Genomic DNA, 12,842 nt, shown 5'->3' with positions numbered 1-12,842 from the left:
ACAGTTGAATGATCAAACAGAAGGTCCGAGTAGAAGCCTGGCAGAATTTTTAGGCAGTAGTAATTTTATCCATTAATAGGACATCTTGCCAAAATGAAAAATACATATAAAATGATGAATAAAAGACTAAAACACAAATACTTGAACAAAATATAAAATATTTAAACCACAAATTGGATGTGTGTAAAATGTGTATGTATTTTTTACCCCAATTATTTTTGTATTGTACTACTATTAGTACTCAGTCTGCTGCCCATGGTGTGTGAGGTAAGCGTCAACCGAAGAACCACACACCCGTAGTACACAATTTTTCTTTTGTTTACCGTGTTTGTAGATTAAAGCTCAAATTCCTGATAACTATTTAACCCAGTTTATTGTAAATTATTAGCATTTCCTGCAAATGTACTGCATACATTTTTTTCTACATATTTACAGTATACAAATCACTTAGACATGCTCACACATACACACTGCTGGGTAAAGCATCACACACATGCGCTCCAACTGAGCAAGAAGTTATATTGTACAACAAAAATAAATGTGTAACTTGACTGACCCCATCAGTGCCAGGTACACTTTTGCTTTTTTTATTATTTCAGTCTCAATTTTAGACACAGCACAGATTTATTTCCTTTTAAGGCTGTGTGTGTCTTTCTGTCACTCCACCTCTGCTACATGAGCCACCTCCACCTCCATGGTCTGGATGATATCTGAGGCCTCCTCTTCCTCCGCCTTTACTCCAGTCTGCTGTGCCAGGACGTAGTTCACCACCTGCATGATGCTCTGGTCAGAGAGTGTGGAGACAGTGCCATCGTTGATGGACTGCATGGCCTCCACGGTCTCTTCTGTGATAAGCACAGTTTCAATCTCCTCGGTGGTGGATGGTGTCTCCGCTGGGCGCAGCTCAGGGGGCAGATCAGGGCTCAGGAAACTGACAGCATGCTCCACCTGTGTGCCTTGATTATGAAACTGTAGCGTGTCCTTCTCCAACATGATCTTACCAGGCAACTGATCGCCATGGTACTTAGAGATGTGCTTTCTCAATGTACGGGCATCGATGTGAGCCTCCTGGCAGAGTGGACACACATAGGGGCGCTCACCTGTGTGCGTGCGTACATGGCGCTTCAGTGAGCGGGCATCGGCCCATGCCACACCGCACGTCAGACACTCGAATGGTTTTACACCTATAGGGTGAGAGGGAGAACTGGATTGAACACCGCAACATTACACTATTGTTATACCCCACAATGCGTTAAACATATCAAGGCCTCAAGGAACAAGAGAGGAAAGGTTTAGTGCAATACTGTAAACAGCTGTAAATTTCAAACAGCCGTTAATTACACATTCATCTCAGTACAAAATTGGAAAATTTCTAAGTGTTCTCAATATGATGGAAGAAAATCAAATTTCATTTCAGCAGTGTTAAATAAATTGTAAAATATCTGCACAGAAATAAAATAAAATGCAGTAAAACAAATGTCCATTATTTAAAAGACCCTGTGTGTGGCAAGACTGATATGCCACCTACTGGAAAACCTTTGAATTGAACCCCCTCAAAATATGCAGTTTCTTAAAGTGACCAATATTAGATCTACACAATATAAACCTTTTATTTATCTTTATTTTATCATCAATAAATCCTTCAAGGAGATTTTGAGTGTGTGAGAGACTAGTGAAAGTAAAATGGACACTCTTTCTGCTGAACCTTTTGCATACTAAACATTTGGCAAGCAAATGTTATTACACCATAAATCAGACCATTCTGTTACTGTATGCAAGTACAGGCCATGAAACACCAGAGGGAGGCTGGTGCACTTCCATTATTCAGATTCATAAAATCATTAAACACATACGATCGCTTCTTCATTGCAGTGGATGTGAAGGCACTTGTTTATTTTCCAGTTCTGTTTGCATAAATGGTACACCAAGCAAATTACTGTTTTGTTTACATGTCAGCATGCGTTTACCTTGATGGTTGTTCATGTGGCGGCGATACTCTCTGAGCTGAGTGAATTTCCTGCCGCAGTGCTCACACTCCCTTTCCAGGTTCTGCTTCACTCTGCCCTTCTTTCCATGGGTGGCCTTCTTCACGTGCCTCCTGAACAGAGCCTTCTCGAAGAACTCCTTTCCACACACATTACACCTAATGAAGAACACAAAGACATGTTCAGTACAGTAAGAGTAACCGTATGCATGCTCCATCTCCCCAACACATTTCATATAGAAATAAACACACCTTCCACTTTAATAGGCACACCTGTGCATCTGCTTATTAAAAAAAATCAGCAGCTTCTGAAATACTCAAACCAGCCCAATGGTAATAATCATGCCATGTTTAAAGTCACAGAATTTGTCCCTGAAGATCTTGAGAAGCTTTTGCGTGCCTTTATCCATTATGTACACGTCAGATTATACAATGTCAAGTTCAAATTAGAAGCTAGTGCTAGCTAGCTATACTATTGTGCAGAGTTTAAGCTTACAGTAAACTATAAACTACAAAATGTGATAATATATGACTTCTAAATCTCACTTTAGACTTGTTTGTTTTTAAAACTCTAATATTGTGCATAATATACATTCAGACTTTGGGCTACTATTGTATTAACTATTATTTATAGTATTATATACGGACTATTACTGTGTATGTTTACCGTGACTGCACTGTGTGTAATGGTTTCTGTGAAGATCTTTAATTAAATTGGATTTAATTCATCTATTTAAATTCAATTATTGACATTTTATATCACAATCCATGATTGTTGGGAACCAAAAGAAATGCCAATTTCGTAAGGTGTATTTCTAGGAACCTTTTTGGTTTAAGTTACAGGATAGTATTTATATGCACACTTCTAAACCATTTTATAGTGTGAAATGTGCAGAAGAGAGGCAGAGCTACCAGACAACGGATGAGACAACATTTTCAAGATGGCTAATGACAAAACATCTTAAAAATGTCTATTAAATTGGCCTAGGGTTACATTGATTGATATTAATTTTCAATATTTTATAAGTCAGCGTATTCTGCTAACCTTAGCGTTTGACGTAAACGGTGACCATCAGCAGCAGAAAAAAAAATCAGTGTTCTATTTGAGACAATTAAACTACCCTTCTAGCCTTCATACACTAGATGGCACAGTACAGAATGCAAAGTGTGCTGTATGTCATTTGGAACACACTTAATGACACCAATACATGCAGAGCAAATAAAAAGTAAGCAAATCTAGCACTCATTCCATGTGCCTCAAAAAATGTAATTAACCTTGTTTTATGGTGAGTGCGTTCAGGTTCAGGCCGTTAATGTTGTGTTACTGGCAAGTAACAAATCTAGTGGCTTCTTCATGTGTCATGTTAGCATGATTTCTACTCTTACCTGTAAGGTTCAGCCACGGTATGCGATTTAACGTGCGAATACCAGTCCTTCTTCCAGCTGTAGCTTTTCCCACACACCTGGCACTGGAAGGGTTTCACACCCAAGTGTTTATTCATGTGCTGCTGCAGATCCTTTGCCTCGTAGAAGCTTTTATCACAGCTGTAGAGTGGGGACAAAACACAGGCACCACCACACGTTTGTTGTCAAAAGGCTTTTTATATTTCCAATTATGTGTTATTATTTACATATCTGTAAAATGTGTGTATGAAGAAGTGTGTGTGTGAGAATAGGTGTGTAATAGAAACTCACTGGGTACATTGGAATGAACGGGTTTCTGGTTTAGGTTGATGTTTTTTCATGTGTTTGCTTAGTCCTGATGCCCGGTGAAATGAAGCACCGCATGTCTGGCAAAAATATTTGGATTCACCTATTTAAAAAAAAAAAAAAAAAAAAGAAAAAAAAAAAGAGACAGATTACTAAAATAGAAGCAAATTTAACACAATACATGAGTGCTATAACAACTGATTTCTCATAAATGATTAGGTACAACCTTTATTCACTAGTAAAAATTTAGAAAGCTATATTAAAATGCTATATATATATTTTTTTAATTCATCACTGAGAATGTGTTTGTGTACTAGACTTGCCTGTATGAACACTGATGTGCTCGTTTAGGCTCCTCTTGCTAACAAAAGACTTCTCACACATGGTACAGTAGAAGCGCTTGGCAGAGTCATGCAGAGCTCGGTGCATCTTCAGGTTGTGCTTGGTGGCGAAGCTCTTCCCACAGACCCTGCACGAGTGTGGCCTCACACCGGTATGGTTCAGCATGTGGATGCGCAAAGAGTACAGCTTGGGCAGGGTCTTACCACAAATGTCACACACAAACTCGCGTTTGGTGCGACTTTTGATCTGACCCTCAAACTCATCCGAGACCTCATCAGCTGCTCCTCGGGCCAAAGATGATCGCTGAGACTTCTGATGCTTATGACGAGCCAGGTGGGCACGAAGAGAGACGGCATACTGGAATTCCTTATTACACAGCTGGGAAGAGATCACAGTTCAATAGTATCATTGGATTTAGACATTAGTATCACTGTATATGAGGAGAACAGCAGTGACTTATTCAATATTACAATGAGATTATTTAAATAAATGTGATTCTCCCCCCCAATGTATAATAATTTTGTCAGCTGAACCCTATATTTTATACAACCTTGTATGGATGCAAGTAATTTCTAATAAAAGCAATATTTTTAACTCTGGGTGGACTTGTATAGTTCTCACATAAATATCAATACGTGAACTATGAACATGGGGATATGTTTATTCAGTTATATTGTTTTTTGCTAATCAGCAGCTGTTTGTTTGAAGACTGAAGGGAGATGGAGATCAGTCTGGTGAACTAATTAAACACCCACTGAAAACCTTTCTTTATATCACCACTGCAGATAGGATGATCTGATAGGATTTACGATTATCTGTTTGATAAGCTTCAAAGACCATTGTGTACCACAAACAATTTCCCCCACCCCTAATGTGTGTACAAGATATTGTACACTATGTATACCACTATAAAGACAAAACCAAACAAAGTATGCCGCCACAACTGAGCATATACGTACAGTGCACTTGAAGCTGCGTGACTTCTCGTGTTTGAGCATGTGCATGATCAGGGTGTAGCGTCTCTGAAACACCACGCCACATTCGCTGCATGTGTGCTCTCCATCCACTGCCCCCTTTGTTTTTTCTCGTGCTGCCCCTTCTTCTACAGGCATCACCTCCGGACCAACTGCCTCTGCTCCCACGGGCAGTGAATTTGTCCCATCAGAGGCAGACTGAGGTTCAGTTTCAGAAGAGTCAGTTGATGGTCTTTTTAGAGACTGGGACACACGGCCTCGCTTTGCCAGTCTTGGAGGTGTCTGAGGACAAAATAAAATCACAAATATAACACCTAGTTTTTGTACATTTGTATATATGCGTATCCTACCTACACCTATTTTTTTTTTATTTGTACAAGTGTTTAATGGTCCCACTACCAAAAAAAATTTAAAAGCCAAAAAATTTCAAAACTGTGAAAGTACCAATCATTTTAACAGGTATATAAACCTAAATTTAGATGTATGTATCACCATAGGTTTAGCCTGTACTCATACCTTCACAGCATTTGCCACCTCCTCCTCGGTCTCAAGTCCCATATGTAGACGAACGTATCCTCCTTCCCTCACTGAACGCTTCCTCAGGAACCTCCTATTAGGGTCTACACTCTCTTGTTCCTCTTCCTTCTCCTCCTCTCCTCCCGTTACAGGACACTCTACAACCTCAGCCATTATTGGTTCCTGTACTGGTGGTGGCTGCTTTGCCTTTGGGGGCCTCCCTGGCCTCCTTTTCTGAGGTGCAGGGGCTGGTGGGTATTGTGCATTCACTACCGGCTGGGGTAGGGACTCTAACGCCTGGACCAGCGGTTCCTCCTGAAGAGCCGGTGCTGATGCAGTTAGATGAACCTTCTCAGTAGGAGCTATCTTGCCTGGTTCCACACTAATAATGTAGGCACCAGGCCCCATATTCCCTCTTACCGGTGTTTCCACCTCCTGAGGCTCATCCACTGTCCAGCATGCCTGAACCACAGCCAGCGATTCACTTGAGCCTGCTTGTCCAGAGTGAGTGACCACAGTCATGGTTTCACCTGCTTCTGACTGTCCGTTATGGGCCACAAGAGAGAGTGATTCGGGCAAGCCAGCCTGGCCACTGTGAGTGACCACGGTCATCGTCTCCCCGTCCATGGTCGCCCTGGCAAGCAAAGCCAGAGATTCTGCTGTTCCGTCTTCACCTGTGATAACGGTGATGGAGTGTTCAGCTTCAGACTGCCCAGAGTGAGCCACCACTGATTGGCCATCACTCTCCATAGCCACCATGTAAGCTCCAGAGTCAGAAGGAACAACTGCCTGAGCAGGCATCGTTTCCCTGGCTATCACTGTGTGCACGTCTCCTTGCTGATAGACCATTAGCTTTTGCGCCTCTACTTTTTTATGCACTGACTCACAAATCTGCAGCACTTCAGGCATGTGCAGGTGTCGTGCAAGCATGGCCACCTCTGCCATAATGCAGAAATTAAATGTCAGCTCTGATGTGTAGGCAAACTCCAACAAAGGCAGGAAGCTTGCCTTGCTAAAGCCTGGCAGATAGAGACACAACAAAGCACATGCAAACACAGAGTTATATTATTGCACCAATCCAATATCTAATATTCAATACATAACTCAAATTGCAGAAGTGCTTTTATCAGATGCAATTACCAGAGAGGTCCACGACGGCTTCATGGCTGGCCACAGCACCCTTCTCAACAAAGAGCTCATAGAAATAATCACTACAAGCAGCCAAGACAGCTTTGTGTGCCCGGTACTCTTCAGACTCAATGAGCAAGGTAATGTCACAAAACTGGTTATTTAAGCGCTGCTGATTCAGCTTTTCCAACATGGTCTGGCCATGTTTGGGCAGGAACTGCTTCACAATACCCTTACTGTCCACCTACATCACAAAAAACACAGCAATGTTTTAATTAATTGCATGGCAAGAAATGTACAGTTTTTTCTCATTCATTTTAACGTACTGTGTTTAGCATTAGAAATAAAAAAAATAATTGATTTTCTTGTAAAACTACAACCTATCTTGTTTTTTTTTGTCCCAGTGATCTTAACACAAACATCGTACTTACAAAAACAAGTTCGTGTTTGTCAACATTGGCAGCCTTTGACTTCATATTAATTGCAGCATGCAGTTCTTCAAGGTCCTCTTCCTCCTCTTCTTCCTCCTCCTTTCGTCTACCTGGACCACGAGGAACCGATCCATCTTCAGCACTGCCTTTCCCACGCTCTGACTTCTGCTGGCACCCACAGTCCCTGATGCAATCCTTTACCTGCTTTAGGATTCCTAGAACATGAAAATCACCACAGATGCATATCTTCAGTCTTTTATCAACCATAAACATGATAAAAGTACACACTTTTTGAAGAGCCAGTAAAAGGAAGGAACCTTTAATTTTGTGCTGAAACTAAATGGCACTGAAAACAATACGTAATGACTAGGATTACAATTCCATACAACACAATAAACCATTATTTAAATATGTAGACACGCCGTTAATTCGCTTTCCTGGGTGTTGATCAATTAATCTACCTTTTCCCTTATAATCAATGCACATCATCAGGAATCAGAAGTCTTTTTCTGAATGTGATGACTGCCATGTGGTTTTCCAGGACAAAAATCAGTCTTGGGATTCTGTTCCTTCTTATCTATAATATATTACATCATCAGTGCTCATGATGTAACATCTGTGCAGCAAAGCATTCTGAAATGCTAAGTGATTATCTCTCAGTCTAATTTAAAAAAAAGCACAGTGCTGAAATCCCACTCACTGGCTGTGTCCCAAACCACACCCTATTGGATATATAGTGCACTGCAGGGGGGGGGGGGTAGCTCAGATCCCTAGACTGCTATATAGTGGAACTGCACACAGAGAGAAAGAGTATGTGAGAGTGAGGAGTATGTGTGAGAGAGAGAGAGAGTGTGTGTGTGTGTGTGTGTGTGTGTGTGTGTGTGTGTGTGTGTGTGTGTGAGAGAGAGAGAGAGAGAGAGAGTGTGTGTGTGAGCGCGCGTGTGTGAGAGAGAGAGAGAGAGAGAGAGAGAGTGTGTGTGTGTGTGTGAGAGAGAGAGTGTGTGAGAGAGAGAGTGTGTGTGTGAGAGAGAGAGAGAGTGTGTGTGTGTGAGAGAGAGAGAGAGAGAGAGTGTGTGTGTGAGAGAGAGAGTGAGAGCGTGTGAGTGAGAGAGAACGTGAGTGTGAGCGAGTGTGAAAGAGTGCGCGAGCGAGAGAGTGCACGAGACTGTGTGAGAGAAAGTGTGTGTGAGTGTGAGTGAGAGTAAGTGTGTGTGAGAGAGGGAGAGAGAGAGAGAGAACGTGAGTGTGTGCGTGAGAGAAAGTGTGTGTGTGAGAGAGAGTGAGAGAGACAGAGAGTGTGTGTGAGAAAGAGAGAGAGTGAGAGAGAGAGTGTGTGTGAGAGAGAGAGAGAGGTATAAAATGGTCTGTTTTGGTGTTATACCTCTCCACCAGTATTTTTGAGAAAGGTTCTCCCAGGTGAGATGCTGATTAAAATGTTCCCCCCTGGAAATGTGCGCCTCGTAGATTAGTTCCTTCCGCCGCTCGGCCTGCAGCACCACTTCCAGCTCGGTGAAGCCTGCCTGTCCCCTATGCCGCCGCTGGTACAGCAGCACTCCGTCACGCACGACGTAGCAAGCGGCTGCCTTACGGATTTTCCTCTTGACGTTGCCGTGAGTGCCGGGAGCGTAGGGCTCGCGCTCGTCCGTTAAATAGCGCTGGATAGCCAAGTAGCTCTCCTCGCTCGACATAACACACGACCGTAGCACTCACACACGACATAAATAAAGCCTCATAAAACCCAGAAAGAGCGACCGCCTCTCCTCCTAAAATTCACAAATCAGTTTCCTTGACCTTTTACTACGCACAAGAGAAATTTAGAAGGCGATGTTTTTAAATATTTTCAAAGTGGGAACTGCTGTTCGTGATCGTGTTGGGGCGGACTTGCACGAACAGACAAAATGGCTGCTGCACAACCGGAAGTTGCGTGTAAAATGGCGAAAGACGGAAATACTTGCGAGGAAGCTGTTGATACACAAGAGGGCGCTGCTATCTTACAATAAAATAATCAAATAAACGAGTATAAAAAGTGTACATACAGTACAGACCAAAAGTTTGGACACACCTTCTCATTCAAAGAGTTTTCTTTATTTTCATAACTATGAAAATTGTAGATTCACAGTGAAGGCATCAAAACTGAATTAACACATGTGGAATTATATACGTACATAACAAAAAAGTGTGAAACAACTGAAAATATGTCATATTCTAGGTTCTTCAAAGTAGCCACCTTTTGCTTTGATTGCCCTTTTGATGGCCCTTTTGCCTTCACTCTGCGGTCCAGCTCACCCCAAACCATCTCGATTGGGTTCGGGTCCGGTGACTGTGGCGGCCAGGTCATCTGGCACAGCACCCCATCACTCACCTTCATGGTCAAATAGCCCTTACACAGCCTGGAGGTGTGTTTGGGGTCATTGTCCTGTTGAAAAGATGGTGTGTCCAAACTTTTGGAAGGTGTGTCCAAACTTTTGGTCTGTACTGTATATATATATTTATCATGTTATACTGATATATAATATACTTTACATATTATTTATCATGTTACACTGATATATATATATATATATATATATATATATATATATATATATATATATATATATATATATAAAATAAAGATTTAAACAACAATAAGTGAATGTTTTATAAACTATCAGGTACACAGTGTGTGGACCTCTGATTATGATGCTCATAAGTTCTTAGTAAACATCGTAATACATATCATGTCATTAATATGGAGTTTGTCCCCCTTCTCTGCTCTCATTAAAAGGCTTTCCACTAGATTTTGGAGTGTGTCTATGGCGAGGTTTGTTCATTCAGCACTAAGAGCATTAGTAAAGTGAGGCAGCGACTTTGGGCGAGGAGCCTTGGGGTGCAGGCAGCTTTGCAAATTCACAACATCACAAAGGTGCTCAGTGGGGTTGAGGTCAGGGCTCTTTGCAATTCAAACCAAACTTGGCAAACCATGTTTGGTTGCCATACTGGAACGGGTTTGGGCCTCTTTCAGTAAAGAAATAACACTCAACGCTCCCACGTACTGTAGACAATCGTGTGCCGCCAAAAGTTTTTGTGCTAAAAGTTTCATACTCAGGTGTTCACATACATTTTTCCATACAGTGTACAGTATGTTAAGGGTTTTATTGTCGCATAATAAAAATGAGAGTGTGTGTGTGTGTGTGTGAGAGAGAGAGAGAGAGAGAGAGAGAGAGAGAGAGAGAGAGAGAGAGAGTGAGTGTAAGAGAGAGAGAGAAGTAACATACAGTGTACAGTAGGTTAAGGTTTTTTGTCACATAATAAAAATGAGAGAGTGTGTGTGAGAGAGAGAGAGAGAGAGTGTGTGTGAGTGTAAGAGAGAGAGAGAAGTAACATACAGTGTACAGTAGGTTAAGGTTTTTTGTCACATAATAAAAGAGAGAGAGAGAGAGAGAGAGAGAGAGAGAGAGAGAGAGAGAGAGAGAGAGAGATAACATACAGTGTACAGTAGGTTAAGGTTTTTTTTTGTCATACAGATTAGTAATTAAAAACTTTTTTTTACTGTTTTACTGACATTTTGAAGATAAACAGGCTTTTTTAAGGGCCGGATAGAGCAGATGAAGCTCTAATAATGGTGATAATTATTAATGTCTAATAATGGTGAATTCTATTTACTGTTTGTCTGGAATAATATTCTAAACAAGCATGTTTGCGTGAATGTGTTACCAGCGTTCTTAAGACTGCACTGGGACAAATTAAAGTGGCAAGATATAATAGAATAATCTTGTATTTTTATTTACTGCGGTAATAACCCAGTCATTTGTCCATACGTATTAAACATACATTAAAAACAAAGTATATATATAAAATTATCTATTTGGAGGGTAATATATGAACAGGTGCTTTATTAATTAGGTGTAATTAAAGGCATAGGCTAGTCCAGATTACATTGATGTTAACTTCTCTTCAAATTTTAAACATCACATATTGTGTACTTCAAAACACAGTTGTATATTGTATTTAAAAAATCTATTAATTTACCTTATAAATTTGCAAAAAAAAAAAAAGTAACAACAATAAAAAAAAACAACACTTGTTTTTTTTAAACATTTATAAAAACATATATGTTAAATTAAATGTGTGTATGGAAAAGTGAAATACAGTATAAAGGCCTTCCTCTTCAGTGGTGGTGCATGGTACAGGCTCCTTATGCATAATTGTTTTTTTTTTTAAACTGTACAAGAGTTAATAGAGAATTCTATACTTACATTTAAAATTATTGATGTTCTCTAAAAATAATATCATATTAAATCATTTTTATGAAGTGCTCATTGTATAAAATGTGGCACTATCAAGTACTATTTTGATTTTAGGTAATTAAAAACATGTCATTATTTCATTAAATTAATGTAGGTGTGTGTGTGTGTGTGTGTGTGTGTGTGTGTGTGTGTGTGTGTGTGTGTGTGTGTGTGTGTGTGTGTGTGTGTGTGTGTGTGTACTTGAATATGATAAAATAAATGTTACATTCTGACAGAGATAACTCTGCAGACCGTTGCCTGGCAACCAAATGACTCATCACCCATCTCTTTTTAGCTGCATCAGTTTGTCCATGGTCCTTATCTATCCTGTCCAGCTTTAACTCCAGCTTTTTGTATTTAGGTACCATACCTGACTATTCTTTATTGCCTGTGTGTGTGTGTGTGTGTGTGTGTGTGTGTGTGTGTGTGTGTGTGTGTGTGTGTGTGTGTGTGTGTGTGAGTGTGTGTGTATGTGTGTGTATGTGTGTGTGTGAGATAGATAGATAGATAGATAGATAGATAGATAGATAGATAGATACATAGATACATAGATACATAGATACATAGATAGATAGATTTATTGTTATAAAAGGCCGCTGTTTACATATAGAATTGTGTGTGTGTGTGTGTGTGTGTGTGTGTGAGTGTGTGTGTGTGTAAGGTGTGGGAATCCTATATCCATGTGCTTTAACAATACTGATGTAAAGAATATATCTAGAATTATATGAAACAGTTTTAAATGAACAGCTTTCTGTTTTATTATGTCTATGGTTAACTGAACCAGACACTAATGATCTCTTGGCATAATTATGTCTTAGATCATTGTAGGTAACTATTGATATGACTAGTTATGTTTAAAAAAAGGTGTTAACACATGTGTAACATCACACCATGAAGCCACCCAGATTCCATTGCTGCTGACGGCATCTAAGCGAAGAAGCGAAGAGGGCTACAAAGAGGGCAATCAAATCTGCAGTACCTCTGAAAAAAAATGTTGCTAGGCAACGAGACTGACCTGTCACCTGCTCTTGTAATGATGTGTGAACAGTATTGGTTTGTCCATGCTCTGTGTGTCTGCCCTTATCAAGCCTACAATACATTCCTTCCACTGGAAGAAACCATTTTTTCCATGTCACTGTCAGCCTGACACTGATAAATCAGCACCTAAAAACAAACAACTAAAATAAAATTATGCAGGGCTACAAAATAAACCATACACACAGTCACAGGTGTTTCGAGATATAGTTCATACTGTATACACACACTACAGGACACACATATGCAAACCTTTATGATGAAACGGACATACACAGAGCACAAGCAGGCACATGCACAAGAAATGAGAGTGAATGCATCGCCTTGCTTTTGTCTACAAGACAGTGAGTTTATATTCGGGTAGACAGATTGGTAATGGAACGAACAGAAATAGACAAGAACATGCCAAGCTTATGTGTCATATCTAAATGTCTTTTGCAAATCAAAGAGCAAA

The 12,842-nt window shown here is 40.3% G+C and overlaps 1 protein-coding gene across 1 annotated transcript; it reads right to left on the bottom strand.

Moving 5' to 3' along the window:
• Positions 1-354: 354 nt before the first annotated feature.
• zbtb11 (zinc finger and BTB domain containing 11) lies at positions 355-9,009 on the bottom strand. The gene is made up of 10 exons (XM_027147091.2): positions 8,467-9,009; positions 7,086-7,300; positions 6,667-6,898; positions 5,527-6,545; positions 4,996-5,292; positions 4,018-4,414; positions 3,680-3,797; positions 3,371-3,529; positions 1,968-2,143; positions 355-1,184 (listed from the first exon to the last, which is right to left on the bottom strand). The coding sequence occupies exons 1-10, from the start codon at positions 8,771-8,773 to the stop codon at positions 658-660; spliced, it is 3,447 nt and encodes a 1,148-aa protein (XP_027002892.1). The 5' UTR covers positions 8,774-9,009; the 3' UTR covers positions 355-657.
• Positions 9,010-12,842: the final 3,833 nt, after the last annotated feature.

The sequence above is a fragment of the Tachysurus fulvidraco genome, chromosome 5 (assembly GCF_022655615.1).
Source record: "Tachysurus fulvidraco isolate hzauxx_2018 chromosome 5, HZAU_PFXX_2.0, whole genome shotgun sequence".
Lineage (NCBI taxonomy): Eukaryota > Metazoa > Chordata > Actinopteri > Siluriformes > Bagridae > Tachysurus > Tachysurus fulvidraco.
The sequence above is the reverse complement of the archived record's forward strand: the minus strand, read 5'-3'. Positions and strand labels throughout refer to the sequence as shown.

Excerpts from the sequence above, each read along its gene's own strand:
- zbtb11 (XM_027147091.2), bottom strand. The coding sequence starts at position 8,773 with ATGTCGAGCGAGGAGAGCTACTTGGCTATCCAGCGCTATTTAACGGAC. Across the intron at positions 4,415-4,995 it reads CACGCAGCTTCAAGTGCACT|CTGTGTAATAAGGAATTCCA; the intron begins GTACGTATATGC and ends ATCTCTTCCCAG. Across the intron at positions 3,530-3,679 it reads CGTTCATTCCAATGTACCCA|CTGTGATAAAAGCTTCTACG; the intron begins GTGAGTTTCTAT and ends CCCACTCTACAG.